The 16,906-nt window shown below is 44.0% G+C and overlaps 1 protein-coding gene across 1 annotated transcript in view; it reads left to right on the plus strand.

The window, feature by feature from the left end:
- The window catches only part of LOC112214895 (ankyrin-2-like), a 192,760-nt gene that overhangs the window by 125,388 nt on the left and 50,466 nt on the right, over window positions 1-16,906 (plus strand). Inside the window, 8 exon segments of the mRNA XM_042298414.1 lie at window positions 6,020-6,118; window positions 6,255-6,353; window positions 6,593-6,691; window positions 6,814-6,912; window positions 7,147-7,219; window positions 15,152-15,293; window positions 15,399-15,410; window positions 15,714-15,801. Of these exon segments, the coding sequence (XP_042154348.1) occupies window positions 6,020-6,118; window positions 6,255-6,353; window positions 6,593-6,691; window positions 6,814-6,912; window positions 7,147-7,219; window positions 15,152-15,293; window positions 15,399-15,410; window positions 15,714-15,801 (711 nt within the window).

Consider the following 16,906-nt stretch of genomic DNA (forward strand, 5'->3'; position numbering starts at 1 on the left):
GGACATTTCTCCAAAAAGTACGACCTTTGTCCCCATGTGTAGTTGCAAACCGTAGTCTGGCTTTTTATGGTGGTTTTGGAGCAGTGACTTCATCCTTGCTGAGCAGCCTTTCAGGTTATGTTGATATAGGACTCGTTTTACTGTGGTTATAGATACTTTTGTACCTGTTCCCTCCAGCATCTTCACAAGGTCCTTTGCTGTTGTTCTGGGATTGATTTGCACTTTTCGCACCAAAGTGTGTTCATCTCTAGGAGACAGACCACGTCTTCTTCCTGAGCGGTATGACAGCTGCGTGGTCCCATGGTGTTTATACTTGCGTACTATTGTTTGTACAGATAAACGTGGTACCTTCAGGAATTTGGAAATTGCCCCCAAGGATGAACCAGACACGTGGAGGTCTACAATTTTTTTCTGAGGTCTTGGCTGATTTCTTTTGATTTTCCAATTAAACACTGGAGTGATAGATGTGCAGAAGATGAATGTGCAAGTAGAGATACTGGGGTGTAAAGGAGCAAAATAAATAAATACAGTATGGGGATGAGGTAGTTGGATGGGCTATTTACAGTTGAGCTATGTACAGGTGCAATGATCTGTGAGCTGCTCTTACAGCTGGTGCTTACAGTGAGTTAAATAATATTTCTGTAAACAATTGTTGGAAAAATTACTTGTGCAAATTACTACATGCATAAAGTAGATGTCCTAAACGACTTGCCAAAACTATAGTTTGTTAACAAGACATTTGTGGAGTGGTTGACAAACGAGTTTTAATGACTCCAACCTAAGTGTATGTAAACTTCTGACTTCAACTGGATGTTATATCCTTGTATTGCTAATACTGTGTCATCTAAGGAATTACCCAAGTGAGTCTCAGAGATCGCTAATATATGAAAATGATCTGATCTTAGCAAGTTATTTATTTCATGAACCTCATTTCTGAGGCTACATACGGTATATTAATATGGGCTTTTGTAGCCCTTTCCTTGGTAGCTTATCAGAGATAGACATCATATGTTGGTGTGTGTAAGTGTGTGTGTGCTGTGGGGTTGAAACTACGAACCCACAGGCTTGGCTCACTCATCCCTTCCAGGCTTTTGGGAGGGAGGGTGAACAATGAGCCTGTTATAACGGATGTCCCTACGCACCATGCCCCCATGCGCTCTGGCAGCTTTCATGGCTGTGATAAGCTCTTTCATCTTCTGGCGCACAGCTTCAGGATAGTCCTCGTTTCGGTACATTCCTCTCAAGTTCTTGGCTTTTTCCAGAGCAGCTACCGTGTCCTATAACCTCAGGAACTTGTCTACTATCGGCCTGGGCCTGTCACCTGTGCCGGAGGGGGTTTTCAGGTCCTGTGGGCGGGCTCCACCTCAATTTTCCTGTGATCCATCTTCAGTTTCTCAGTGATAATTTCCCTCACTTTGTCCTCGGACTCCATCCAAGTCTCATGTGGAGATTCTGCAATTCCGTCCACAACAATGTTGTTCTGATTTCTCCGTCGTTGTTATCATTAGGTCACATACAGAACTGATGTCCTCTCTCAATGACGTACAGATTGCTGTCATCTTGCTGTTCTCCTGTTTAAACCCTTCAAACTGACCCTAGGTGAACTGCAAACTGTTCTTCAGGTCCTGGACCTCTCTGGTCAGATCGCCCATTATTTTATTACTCCACCAATATTTGGACACAACACTATTTTCATGTTGTTGTAACAACTGCTTATAGAACCATTTTTGTTTGTTTAAAAGATCCTTCACCTGTGATAGAGAGACACCACTATCCTCAATGGTACTCCCACCAGCTTTGGTCTTTGTCATTTGTAGGAATATAGACTGTTACTCCTCGCAGTTCCAGACAGGGCAGGTCACAAGGCAGAGGGAAACACCAACAAACAGCCAGGATTCAAACAGTCACACTCCCGAGTCAATCCGTGGTCCTAGCTGCAAGGGCTTTGGCTCATCACACTCTAGCGACTCCTTGTGGCGGGCCCGGGCGCCTAAAGGCTGACATCGGTTGTCAGGTGAAAGGTGTTTCCTCCGACACATTGGTGCGGCTGGCTTCCGGGTAAAGTGGGCGGGTGTTAAGAAGCGTGGATAGGGGGGGGGTCATGACTCGACTTTCGCCTCCCGAGCCCGTTGGGAAATTGCAGCGATGAGACCAGATGGAAATTGGAGAGAAAAAGGGTTTAAAATACAACAAATAAAACAACAAAAAAGATAGGCTAGCGTCAACAATGATAAGCTACTTCGCCGGAGAAAAATAGACATGCAATTGTTCCTTGTAATAGAGTGAACGTCCTAGACCTTAATGTGATGTTATATAGTATGTTGACAATTATTCAAAAATAAGTCAGTTAATGCATAGTTATTTTGCAAAAGAAAACCATAACAAAGATTTGTGTTTTAATGCATGCCACCAGAGAAATGATAAAGGACCTACATTCATACAGTTTCTTTGACTGTGTCCAGCTTGCTAATAATCACTGAAATCGGAGCTAGACATTCAGGGAGCATTGCAAATTCCAAAAACAATGGATAAAATGATGGATGGAGGCACATTTTATGCGAATGTAAAACTAAATCTGTGCGGCCCTCCGGACCTCGTTGAAGACCGAATGTGTGTGTGTTACATTTACCGGAAAACGTTATTCCGTTTATCGTTCAACGTTTTATTCCATTTACCGGCAAGTTATTACAGTGGCAAGAAAAGGTATGTGAACCCTTTGGAATTACCTGGATTTCTGCATAAATTGGTCATAAAATTTGATCTGACCTTCATCTAAATCACACCAATTAGACAAACACAGTCTGCAATAAACAGCAATAAACTCGACCAAACGTTTTTTTGTAGTTGCAGATCAGACCTGCACAACGGTCAGGAGGAATTTTGGACCATTCATCTTTACAAAACTGTTTCAGTTCAGCAATATTCTTAGGATGTCTGGTATGAACCGCTCTCGAGGTCATGCCACAGCATTTTAAATCGGGTTGAGGTCAGGACTCTGACTGGGCATATTTTCTTCTCTTGAAGCCATTCTGTTGTTGATTTATTTCTGTTTTTTGGGTCATTGTCCTGTTGCATCACCCAACTTCTGTTGAGCTTCAGTTGGCGGACAGATAGTCTTACATTTTTCTGCAAAATGTCTTGATAAACTTGGGAATTCATATTTCCGTCGGGTGTTAAGAAGCGCGGATAAGGGGGTCATGACTCAACTTTCGCCTCCCATTTTTCCGTCGATGATAGCATGTTGTCCAGGCCCTGAGGCAGCAAAGCATCCCTAAACCATGGTGCTCCCTCCACCATACTTTACAGTTGGGATGAGGTTTTGATGTTGGTGTGATGTGCCTTTTTCTTCTCCACACATTGTGTTGTTTGTTCCTTCCAAACAACTCAACTGTAGTTTCATCTTATTTTGCCAGTAGTGTTGTGGAACATGCAGGTGCTCTTTTGCAAACTTCAGATGTGCAGAAATTTGTTTTTTTGGACAGCAGTGGCTTCTTCTGTGGTGTCCTCCCATGAGCACCATTCTTGTTTAGTGTTTTACATATCGTAGACTCGTCAACAGAGATGTTATCATGTTCCAGAGATTTCTGTAAGTCTTTAGCTGACACTCTAGGATTCTTCTTAACCTCATTAAGCATTCTGCAATGTGCTCTTGCAGTCGTCTTTGCAGGATGGCAACTCCTAGGGAGAGTAGCAACCGTGCTGAACTTTCTCCATTTATAGACAATTTATCTTACTGTGGACTGATGAACATCAAGGCTTTTAGAGATACTTTTGTAACTCTTTCCAGCTTTATGCAAGTCAACTATTCTTAATCATAGGTCTTCTGAGATGTATTTTGTTCGAGGCATGGTTCACATCAGGCAATGCTTCTTGTGTCTCCTGACCCCTCCTGTCTCAGCCTCCAGTATTTATGCTGCAGTAGTTTATGTGTCGGGGGGCTGGGGTCAGTTTGTTATATCTGGAGTACTTCTCCTGTCCTATTCGGTGTCCTGTGTGAATCTAAGTGTGCGTTCTCTAATTCTCTCCTTCTCTCTTTCTTTCTCTCTCTCGGAGGACCTGAGCCCTCCTCTCCAGGACTACCTGACATGATGACTCCTTGTCCCCAGTCCACCTGGCCATGCTGCTGTTCCAGTTTCAGCTGACCTGAGCCCTGGACCATGCCCCAGGACTACCTGACATGATGACTCCTTGCTGTCCCCAGTCCACCTGGCCATGCTGCTGCTCAGTTTCAACTTCCACCTGACTGTGCTGCTGCTCCAGTTCAACTGTTCTGCCTTAACCTTCGACCATGCTGGTCATTTATGAACATTTGAACATCTTGGCCATGTTCTGTTAAATGATGTAGCCAGAAGAGGACTGGCACCCCATATGGTTCCTCTCTAGGTTTCTTCCTAAGGCCTTTCTAAAGCCACCGTGCTTCTACACCTGCATTGCTTGCTGTTTGGGGTTTTAGGCTGGGTTTCTGTACAGCACTTTGAGATATCAGCTGATGTACGAAGGGCTATATAAATAAATTTGATTTGATTTGATTTGTGAATAGCAAACTCAAATTTTGTGAGTGTTTTTTATAGGGCAGGGCAGCTCCAACCAACATCTCCAATCTCGTCTCATTGATTGGACTCCAGGTTAGCTGACTCGTGACTCCAATTAGCTTTTGGAGAAGTCATCAGCCTAGGGGTTCACATACTTTTTCCAACCTACAGTGTGAATGTTTAAATGATGTATTCAATATAGTCAAGAAAAATACAATAATTTGTGTGTTATTAGTTTAAGCACACTGTTTGTCTATGTGAAGATCAGATCAAATTCTTTGCAGAAATCCAGGTAATTCCAAAGGGTTCACATACCTTTTCCTGCCACTGTACATAAAAAAATCTGAAAGTTATTACAAATAGAAAAGATTATTACATTTACCAGTGTTATTACATTTACCAGTGTTATTACATTTACCAGTGTTATTACATTTACCAGTGTAATTACATTTAGCAGTGTTATTACATTTACCAGTGTTATTACATTTACTAGTGTTATTACATTTACCAGTGTTATTACATTTAGCTTTGTTACAAGTACTCAGTTGTGATTACAGAGCTCCTGCATGGCTTACGAGAATGTAGCAGGAATGAAGTTAAAAGAGGGGTGGAGAGCTATTTCATGGCTATTTTAGGAACAGTAAGATTGCTGGTGCCCAGTGCTGTAGATGGATGAGTCACAGCAAGGGATGTGGGAGGTTAGTACACTGCCGTGACGACCATGGATCCTACTTAATTATCCCTGTCTGTAAGCGAAAGCGAGACACACACCTGCTCGCATGCACATACCTACACACGCTTATAGACATGCACATACTAAACATGCATACGCTTATGAATACAGGACATGCACACAAACACATGTGCTCACATACGCATCCAAAACACACATGCACGCACACACAAGCGCACACTTTATAATCCTGCCCAGACACACATTGTCTTAGAAATGCAGATCAGGCATGCAGGGCTGTCAGTCAACCTCCTCTATCCCCATTTATCACAGGGATTTGTTTCAAGCAGAAACCCCCGATTTATTCCTCCTTTAACCGTTTTCCTATCCGCTCATTCTTCATCCAGCTCTATCACTGAACCCCAGACAGACCTGAGTGGATGTAGATATATCACTGCTGTACCAGACTCAGTCTGCCTTGTCATATATACTGTACCGATGACAAATGCAAACTATCTCACTGATAACACCTGGTGGAGTGTATCTGCACTCTGCATGAGTGAAACGGGTCATAAAACCCAAGTACCCAATCTCACATTTCCTCCCCTGTCAACGTGTAATTTCCTGTTTTGGTGGTAAAGGTCGCCTGTCACTCAAAACTCCCTCAATATTTAGGGGAACCATGTAACCTAATGTAACCACATACAGTATCTATGGACAATATCCTGTCTATAGTTACACTATACAGTGTGCTAATTGATTGATGGATTTAGAGATGTGGTGAGTAACATATTGTAACATATTGTCCCTTCAGAGTGGCCTCACCTCCCTCCATCTTGCTGCCCAGGAGGACAAGGTGGTTGTCAGTGAGATACTGGCTACACATGGAGCCAACCTGGACCAGCAAACTAAGGTATGGACAGAACTTACATTCATTTAATTTGAGCATAGAATGACCATTCTACTGGAAAGATGATAAGGCACTATTATTTATGTTTGATAATGTTAGTAGATGTGTTTTGATACTGTGATTTATTTTTCTCCTCCAGTTGGGCTACACTCCACTGATTGTAGCGTGTCACTATGGAAACGCCAAGATGGTCAACTTCCTCTTACAGAATGGTGCTAGCGTCAACGCCAAAACCAAGGTAATAAACCATACACAAAACTGCCACAGTGCATTTATAATGGGTTTTGTTGCATATCGAAAAGCATAAGAAAGGTGTATATAGTGTGTGATAAAGCACTTAAACATATTTTCTCTGTGTTATGAATGTCAATACGTGCTTTTCTCTAACGGCGTGCTAGCCCAAGGGTTCACATTTGAATCTCTTAAATGTCCAGGCCTTGCCAGACAGTCATTAAAGTCAGTACTTTCTCTTCTCAGAATGGGTACACTCCCCTCCACCAAGCAGCACAGCAAGGAAACACACACATCATCAATCTACTGCTGCAGAATGGTGCTAAGCCCAACAACATCACTGTGGTGAGTGGACTTGCTCCTGAACACACCACACACACACACACACACACACACACACACACACACACACACACACACACACACACACACACACACACACTTATGTCTTTCTCCCATCATAACAGAATGGTAACACAGCTCTGGCCATCGCCCGGCGACTGGGCTACATCTCTGTGGTGGACACACTCAAGGTGGTCACCGAGGAGATTATTACCTCGACAACCGTGAGTCATTCAACTATCTCAGTCCAACAGCCCTTCACATCTAGTCTGAAATCACAGTATTTACACATGGTGTTTATTTAGCCTGTGAGGGGCAAATCCTAACTTCCACTTGAGTTGAATTTTCACTTAATTTTGCATTAATGTCAATAGTAGACTAAGTGACAATTTGACTGGAGTTACATGTAGGATTCGTCCCTCAAATTGTAACAGGGTTTGTCTGTTTATGTCGTCTAGACGGTGACAGAGAAACACAAGATGAACGTTCCTGAGACCATGACTGAAGTCCTGGATGTCTCTGATGAGGAGGGTGAGTTTGACACTTGATCCAGTCACTAGCCTACTGTATATGACCAGCACCATATATAGAGACAGTTATTCTAAACTTCAGTCTATTTATGTGGTTGATTTAGTGGTTTGACCTACTAGCACCTCTGTAGGCCTGACTTCCAACTCTGTCCCAGTTTCCCTGTATACTCTTAGAAAAAAGGTGCTATCTAGAACCTAAAATGGTTCTTCAGCTATTCCCATAGGAGAACCCTTTGAAGAACCCTTTTGGGTTCCTGGAAGAACCCTTTCCACAGCTTATACATGGAACCCAAAATGGTTCCCCTATGGCGACAGCCAAAGACACCCTTTTTATAAGAGTAGACATCTCATTCAGCCTGCCCCAAGTCCTTCCCGTTTCTCCATAGCCCAATCCTAGTGTGTGTTGGTTGTGGTCAGCTAGTTTCTCACTTTGTACGCTGTACAGGCCTGCAGACTGTACCCACAGGGCTGAAACAGAATGAGGATGCTGTTCTGTCAGATGACTCCATGGATTTAGAAGGTACACCGTGTCAAGGTTGCCGTGGTGAATGCTATTGACGAGTGTGTGGCGGATTGTTGTGGTCGTGGTAATTCGCATGGTGTGAGATTCCTCTGCAATGGTTGTGTATAACAAGCTGTCATGGATGAGTCTTAGAGTTTATACTTGAACCTGTACCAACCTCAACCTCTGTTGGTAGGGGGTTTTGATTCACACACAGTGCGGTGAAATCAAGATTGTGATATACACATTTAGGGCCACTTGTCTAAATGGGAAATACTGGATATCATTGCGAAAAGCGTTAGTGTGGACAACAAACTACATTGACACTAATGATGTCTGTGTCCCATTGAATGTTAATGCGACAGTGATTTTGTTTTGAAACGCTACTTGATAATCAGCTAGGGGAAGCAGTGGTTTTAAAAGCATTTTAATATTCAGATCCACCATGCTCTGAGCCCTTAATAAATGCTACCCCGTACAGTGTGTCATTAAGCAAAAAGACACTTGTTTTGCTCTAGGACCCCCACAGGCCTCACACGACTCGTCTGAAGGTCCCTGCTACCAGTTGAAAAAAAGAATGGAAGTATATATGGAGACTGTTTAATGCCAAAAAATGGGGTTAAATGCAAAACACTTGTCTGTAAACAACCCTGGAAGATAGTTTCACCCTAAGCTATTTCAAATCCCCACTCTGAAATGCTGTGAACTCATATGAGATCTCATATCACATGCCATGACCCGGAGAGCCTGAATTACAGTATGTAGGCTGGGGAGAAGTGTGAAATGAAGCAAGAAAATTTCCCAGGACATAAACATATCTGATAAGCTTAAATTCTTCACTTTATCTAACTACACTGTCCAATTTACAGTAGCTATTACAGTGAAAGAATACCATGCTATTGTTTGAGGAGAGTGCACAGTTATGAACTTGAAAATGTATTAATAACCCAATTAGGCACATTTGGGCAGACTTGATACAACATTTTGAACAGAAATGCAATGGTTCATTGGATCAGTCTAGAACTTTGCACATACACTGCTGCTATCTATTGGTCAAAATCTAAATTGTGCCTAAGCTGGAATAATACAGTCTGGCCTTTCTCATGCATTTCAAAGATGATGAAAAGAAAAACGAATGTTTTTTTCTTTGTATTATCTTTTACCAGATATAGATTTGCCCTCTATGGAAAGATGAGACTATCACAAACATGTTCTAGGACGCCCACAGGCCTCACAAGACTCGTCTGAAGGTCCCTGGTACCAGTTGAAAAAAATGTATGGAACTACAGTTGAAGTCTGAAGTTTACATACAGTTAGGTTGCAAGCCGAAGAACACCATCCCAACCATGAAGCACGGGGGTGGCAGCATCATGTTGTGCGGGTGCTTTGCTGCAGGAGGGACTGGTGTACTTCACAGAATAGATAGCATCAAGAGGCAGGAAAATTATGTGTATATATTGAAGCAACATCTCAAGGCATCAGTCAGGAAGTTAAAGCATGGTCACAAATGGGTCTTCCAAATGGACAATGAGCCCAAGCATACTTCCAAAGTTGTGGCAAAATGGCTTAAGGACAACAAAGTCATGGTATTGGAGTGGCCATCACAAAGCCCTGACCTCAATCCCATAGAAAACTGTTGGGCAGCACTGAAACAGCATGTGTGAGCAAGGAGGCCTACAAACCTGACTCAGTTCCACCAGCTCTGTCAGGAGGAATGGGCCAAAATGCACCCAATTTCTTGTGGGTCACTTGTGGAAGGCTACCCAAAACATTTGACCCAAGTTATAAAATTTAAAGGCAGTGCTACCAAATACTAATTGAATGTATGACAACTTCTGGGAATTTGATGAAAGAAATAATAGCTGAAGTAAATAATTTTCACTACTATTATTCTGACATTTCACATTCTTGAAATAAAGTGGTGATCCTAACTGACCAAAGACAGGGAATTTTTACTAGGATTAAATGTCAGGAATTATGAAACTTAGTTCAAATGTATTTGGCTAAGGTGTATGTAAACTTCCGACTTCAACTGTACACTACCGTTCAAAAGTTTGGGGTCGCTTAGAAGTGTCCTTGTTTTTGAAAGAAAAGCATATTTTTTTGTCCATTAAAATAACATCAAATTGATCAGAAATACAGTGTAGACATTGTTAATGTTGTAAATGACTATTGTAGCCGGAAACAGCTGATTTTTTATGGAATATCTACATAGGCATACAGAGGCCCATCATCAGCAACCATCACTCCTGTGTTCCAATGACGCGTTGTGTTAGCCAGTCCAAGCTTATAACAGAATGAGGAAAACTGTGCTTCTGATTAAATAAGCACTAAAACTTGCCTTCTTTCGACTAGTTGAGTATCTGGAGCATCAGCATTTGTGTGTTCGATTACAGGCTCAAAAGGGCCAGAAACAAAGACCTTTCTTCTGAAACTCGTCAGTCCCCAGCCGCGCCCTCAGAGCATGCGCAGACCAGCTGGCCGGTGTGTTTACGGACATATTCAATCAATCCCTATACCAGTCTGCTGTTCCCACATGCTTCAAGAGGGCCACCATTGTTCCTGTTCCCAAGAAAGCTAAGGTAACTGAGCTAAACGACTACCGCCCCGTAGCACTCACATCCGTCATCATGAAGTGCTTTGAGAGACTAGTCAAGGACCATATCACCTCCACCCTACCTGACACCCTTGACCCACTCCAATTTGCTTACCGCCCAAATAGGTCCACAGACGATGCAATCTCAACCACACTGCACACTGCCCTAACCCATCTGGACAAGAGGAATACCTATGTGAAATGCTGTTCATCGACTACAGCTCGGCATTCAACACCATAGTACCCTCCAATCGTCATCAAGCTCGAGACCCTGGGTCTCGACCCCGCCCTGTGCAACTGGGTACTGGACTTCCTGACGGGCCGCCCCCAGGTGGTGAGGGTAGGCAACAACATCTCCTCCCCGCTGATCCTCAACACTGGGGCCCCACAAGGGTGCGTTCTGAGCCCTCTCCTGTACTCCCTGTTCACCCACGACTGCGTGGCCATGCACGCCTCCAACTCAATCATCAAGTTTGCGGACGACACAACAGTGGTAGGCTTGATTACCAACAACGACGAGACGGCCTACAGGGAGGAGGTGAGGGCCCTCGGAGTGTGGTGTCAGGAAAATAACCTCACACTCAACGTCAACAAAACTAAGGAGATGATTGTGGACTTCAGGAAACAGCAGAGGGAACACCCCCCCATCCACATCGATGGAACAGTAGTGGAGAGGGTAGCAAGTTTTATGTTCCTCTGCATACACATCACAGACAAACTGAATTGGTCCACTCACACAGACAGCATCGTGAAGAAGGTGCAGCAGCGCCTCTTCAACCTCAGGAGGCTGAAGAAATTCGGCTTGTCACCAAAAGCACTCACAAACTTCTACAGATGCACAATCGAGAGCATCCTGGCGGGCTGTATCACCGCCTGGTATGGCAACTGCACCGCCCTCAACCGTAAGGCTCTCCAGAGGGTAGTGAGGTCTGCACAACGCATCACCGGGGGCAAACTACCTGCCCTCCAGGACACCTACACCACCCGATGCTACAGGAAGGCCATAAAGATCATCAAGGACATCAACCACCCGAGCCACTGCCTGTTCACCCCGCTGTCATCCAGAAGGCGAGGTCAGTACAGGTGCATCAAAGCTGGGGCCGAGAGACTGAAAAACAGCTTCTATCTCAAGGCCATCAGACTGTTAAACAGCCACCACTAACATTGAGTGGCTACTGCCAACACACTGTCAATGACACTGACTCTACTCCAGCCACTTTAATCATGGGAATTGATGGGAAATGATGTAAATATATCACTAGCCACTTTAAACAATGCTACCTTATATAATGTTACTTACCCTACATTATTCATCTCATATGCATACGTTGATACTGTACTCTATATCATCGACTGCATCCTTATGTAATACATGTATCACTAGCCACTTTAACTATGCCACTTGGTTTACATACTCATCTCATATGTATATACTGTACTCGATATCATCTACTGTATCTTGCCTATGCTGCTCTGTACCATCACTCATTCATATATCCTTATGTACATATTCTTTATCCCCTTACACTGTGTATAAGACAGTGTTTTTTGGAATTGAAATTAAGGCTATTCCATGCATTAACATCTGAACCAAATTGCCAAGAAACTTAAGATCTCATACAATGCTGTGTATTACTCCCTTCAATCTGCCTCTAACCAGAATAGAAAGAGTGGGAGATGCTTCACAAGTCCTCAACTGGCAGCTTCATTAAATAGTATCCGGAGAACACCAGTCTCAACGTCAACAGTGAAGAGGCGTCTCCGGGATGCTGGCCTTCTAGGCAGAGTTGCAAAGAAAAAGCCATATCTCAGACTGGCCAATAAAAATAAAAGATTGCGATGGGCAAAAGAACACCGACACTGGACAGAGAACTCTGCCTAGAAGGCCAGCATCCCGGAGTTGCCTCTCCACTGTTAACGTTGAGACTGGTGTTTTGCGGATACTATTTAATGAAGCTGCCAGTTGAAGACTTGTGAAGCATCTGTTTCTCAAAATAGATACTCTAATGTACTTGTCCTCTTGCTTAGTTGTGCACCGGGACCTCCCACTGCTCGTTCTATTCCGGTTAGAGGCATTTTGCGCTGTTCTGTGGAGGGAGTATTACACTCTTCCAGGCTCTCTGTCATGGCTCTTACACTTCGAACATACCGAAAGCGTCGTTGCGCAAAATAGTACACAGCTTCGTCTGAATATGTATGTAACTAAAGTTCAACATTCACCTTCTGCTACCATTTCTGTCAAGCCGTCTACACATATAGTCTGATGCAAACATTTGATAAATCCAACATGTGCACCACACCCAACGCACTACAACTGCCTCTGCAACGCAATGCTGCAAGGCAAACACAGCATTTCATTGGAAATTGATGTAATTCTGGTGTACCAAAAAAATGCCATGACGCTGTCGGTGTGTTTGAAGTGTTAGAGTTTGTGCGTTTATGGCCAAACAGTCACCTCATAAAACCTCATTACAGATATGGACAATTTGTCTTTTTCCTGGCTCCTCCGGTTGTGCAGTGAATTCACTTTCTTTCTGGAAGGAAATATTGGATTATAGAGGTGGAGTGGTTGGCGGTCACATTTGTGGAAAAAAAGTCACACCTCATTAATCTAGTTGTGTTTTGGAAGCTGTCAGACGAGGATTGGGTTTGGTTTGGCTGTTCCAACTGACATTTCTTGATATTGGGTGTGTTGTTAATGAACGTTGCTTTGTGGGTCTATATTTGCACACTTGTCTGATAGTTAGAGTATTACTTACTCTTACAGTTGTTGTGCTAATTCTAGTGATGGCACCTAGTATTGAGTTTGAGTCACCCTGGAGATGAAGGAGTGCATATTGTACCTCCTTTCCTTTTGTTTAGTTTATTTTGAACTCTCTCTGCCTGCAGGCAGTGGTTATGCTATTGACACAGGGACATCTCTCTCTGCCTACAGGCAGTGGTTATGCTATTGACACAGGGACATCTCTCTCTGCCTATAGGCAGTGGTTATGCTATTGACACAGGGACATCTCTCTCTGCCTACAGGCAGTGGTTATGCTATTGACACAGGGACATCTCTCTCTGCCTATAGGCAGTGGTTATGCTATTGACACAGGGACATCTCTCTCTGCCTACAGGCAGTGGTTATTCTATTGACACAGGGACATCTCTCTCTGCCTGCAGGCAGCGGTTATGCTATTGACACAGGGACATCTCTCTCTGCCTGCAGGCAGTGGTTATGCTATTGACACAGGGACATCTCTCTCTGCCTACAGGCAGTGGTTATGCTATTGACACAGGGACATCTCTCTCTGCCTGCAGGCAGTGGTTATGCTATTGACACAGGGACATCTCTCTCTGACTATAGGCAGTGGTTATGCTATTGACACAGGGACATCTCTCTCTGACTATAGGCAACGGTTATGCTATTGACACAGGGACATCTCTCTCTGCCTATAGGCAACGGTTATGCTATTGACACAGGGACATCTCTCTCTCTGCCTATAGGCAGTGGTTATGCTATTGACACAGGGACATCTCTCTCTGCCTGCAGGCAGTGGTTATGCTATTGACACAGGGACATCTCTCTCTGCCTACAGGCAGTGGTTATGCTATTGACACAGGGACATCTCTCTCTGACTATAGGCAACGGTTATGCTATTGACACAGGGACATCTCTCTCTGCCTATAGGCAACGGTTATGCTATTGACACAGGGACATCTCTCTCTGCCTACAGGCAGCGGTTATGCTATTGACACAGGGACATCTCTCTCTGCCTACAGGCAGCGGTTATGCTATTGACACAGGGACATCTCTCTCTGCCTGCAGGCAGTGGTTATGCTATTGACACAGGGACATCTCTCTCTGCCTACAGGCAGTGGTTATGCTATTGACACAGGGACATCTCTCTCTGCCTATAGGCAACGGTTATGCTATTGACACAGGGACATCTCTCTCTGCCTACAGGCAGCGGTTATGCTATTGACACAGGGACATCTCTCTCTGCCTATAGGCAGCGGTTATGCTATTGACACAGGGACATCTCTCTTTGCCTCTCTGCCTCACTTGTTCTGTCAGCCTATCCTACAGTACGCTACCAGCCATACGCTAAGGGCTGTAATACCCTTTTCACACTATGCTGCCAACCTGAACGGTACTGTACTGGCTCAGGCAATTTCCTTTCACACTGTCCTTTCCAGTTCATTTCCGCAAATTTTGTGGGGTTTTTAGATGGTCAGCCCAGTACAGCTTGGCTCAGTTTGGTTCAGCTCTGTATTGTGAAAAGGGTATTATTGATTCTGCCCCCTGCTGTTCAGTAGTGGTAACAGCAGCAGTAGGGCTTTGTAACGTGGACGGACACAAGACATTTATGACCTCTGTGTCTCCAAGCTCATCTGTAGTGTTTACAAGCGCTTTTATGTGATGATGAAGAGGGAGGATGATCATGTATGAATGTGTGTGTCTGTACATGTGTAACTCAACCTCATGTCAGTTTGATTGTGCACACTCACATCCCAGGTAAGTGCTCTCTCCTGCGTAGTTACTCCTGTTGAGCCCACACCAAATCACAATGTCCCCTTCCCCAGAATGATCCTATCATCTTCCATGGTCCTCACACACCTGCTCTCCCTCTCTTTCTTTCATTCTTTCTTTCTTTCTCTCTTTCTTTTTCTCTCTTGCTCTCTCTCTTTCTCGTTCTCTCTTGCTCTCTCTTTCTCATTCTCTCTTGCTCTCTTGCTTTCTTTTTCTCTCTCTCTCTTTCTCTCTCTCTCTCTCTCTCTCTCTCTCTCTCTCTCTCTCTTGTTCTCTCTCTCTCTCTCTCTCTCTCTCTCTCTCTCTCTCTCTCTCCCAGGTGATGACACTATGACAGGGGACGGAGGGGAGTATCTGAGGGCAGAGGACCTGAGGGAGCTGGGGGATGACTCCCTGCCTGGACAGTACCTGGATGGGATGAACTACCTACGCTTTAGCCTGGAGGGGGGACGCTCTGACAGGTAGTCTATACACATACCTATGGTAGAGGAGAAGGGTGTATGAATGCTCTAATATTTCTGATGCTCTTTCACTCATTTCTTCTCCTTCCTACCATGCTTACGTAGTCGAATCCAAAGGTATGTGCTTTTGTCTCTTTATGCTATGGTTTCTCTATGGCAGGTTTAACTAATAGATGGCCCTCTTATTGCCCCCCCTACTTTTCTGAACAAAACTTTTCAAAAACAATACAATAGTTGGACTTTAAAGACTGTAAAACCACCAGTAAATCAGCTCAATGTTATTATAGCCTTCCATTCTCCTCCTTTTAGATTACTACTTGTCTGATGGTTAGATTATTGCCATATTGGGTGGTGAACAGTGTTTTAGCTGTGTGTGATTTTTCCATGGCTACCAACCTCACATTCTCCTCCTCTCCTCAGTTCGGACAGGTCCTACACTCCCAGTCACCACGGTTACTACTCTCCCAAACATGACAGCCTGATGGACGAGATGTTAACCGGCCAAAACGTAAGTAAAGTGTTCAACATTTTACGTATTATGCACCAAAACATGCTGTACTGTGCATTCTACAGTATGCTTTGCACTGCTCAATGCATTTGTTCAGAACAGAATATACACTGAGTGTACAAAACATTAGGAACAGTTCCTAATATTGAGTTGTCCCCCCTCCCCCTTGCCCTCAGAACAGCCTCAATTTGTCGGGACATGGACTCTACAAGGTGTCAAAATTGTTCCACAGGGATGCTGGCCCATGTTGACTCCAACGCTTCCCACAGTTGTGTCAAGTTGGCTGGATGTCCTTTGGGTGGTGAACCATTCTTGATACACGGGAAACTGTTGAGCGTGAAAAACCCAGCAGTATTGCAGTTCGACACAAACCGGTGCGACCTGGTACCTACTACCATACCCCATTCAAAGGCATTTAAATATTTTGTCTTATCCATTCACCCTCTGAATGGCACACGTACACAATCCATGTCTCAATTGTCTCAAGGCATAAAAAGTGGATTTAACAAGTGACATCAATAAGGGATCATAGCTTTCACCTGAATTCACCTGATCAGTCTATGTCATGGAAAGAGCAGGTGTTCATTATGTTTGGTTCAATCAGTATAGATTACTTCAATAAAATGGGTTGTAATATTTGTAAAAGCTGCAGTATTGGAATATTGAAAGACTGCCTTTAAAATGTAATTTATCTAACAGTAGAAAGTCACAAAAGGTGTGAGTTTGAGTAAAGATGGTCACCAAAGTGTCTGCCCTAACACTGCAGTGTCTGCCCTAACACTGCAGTGTCTGCCCTAACACTGAAGTGTCTGCCCTAACACTGCAGTGTCTGACCTAACACTGCAGTGTCTGCCCTAACACTGAAGTGTCTGCCCTAACACTGCAATGTCTTCCTAACACTGCAGTGTCTGCCCTAACACTGCAGTGTCTGCCCTAACACTGCAGTGTCTGCCCTAACACTGCAGTGTCTGACCTAACACTGCAGTGTCTGACCTAACACTGCAGTGTCTGACCTAACACTGCAGTGTCTGACCTAACACTACAGTGTCTGACCTAACACTACAGTGTCTGACCTAACACTGCAGTGTCTGACCTAACACTGCAG

The sequence above is a fragment of the Oncorhynchus tshawytscha genome, linkage group LG15 (genome assembly GCF_018296145.1).
Source record: "Oncorhynchus tshawytscha isolate Ot180627B linkage group LG15, Otsh_v2.0, whole genome shotgun sequence".
NCBI classification, from domain to species: domain Eukaryota; kingdom Metazoa; phylum Chordata; class Actinopteri; order Salmoniformes; family Salmonidae; genus Oncorhynchus; species Oncorhynchus tshawytscha.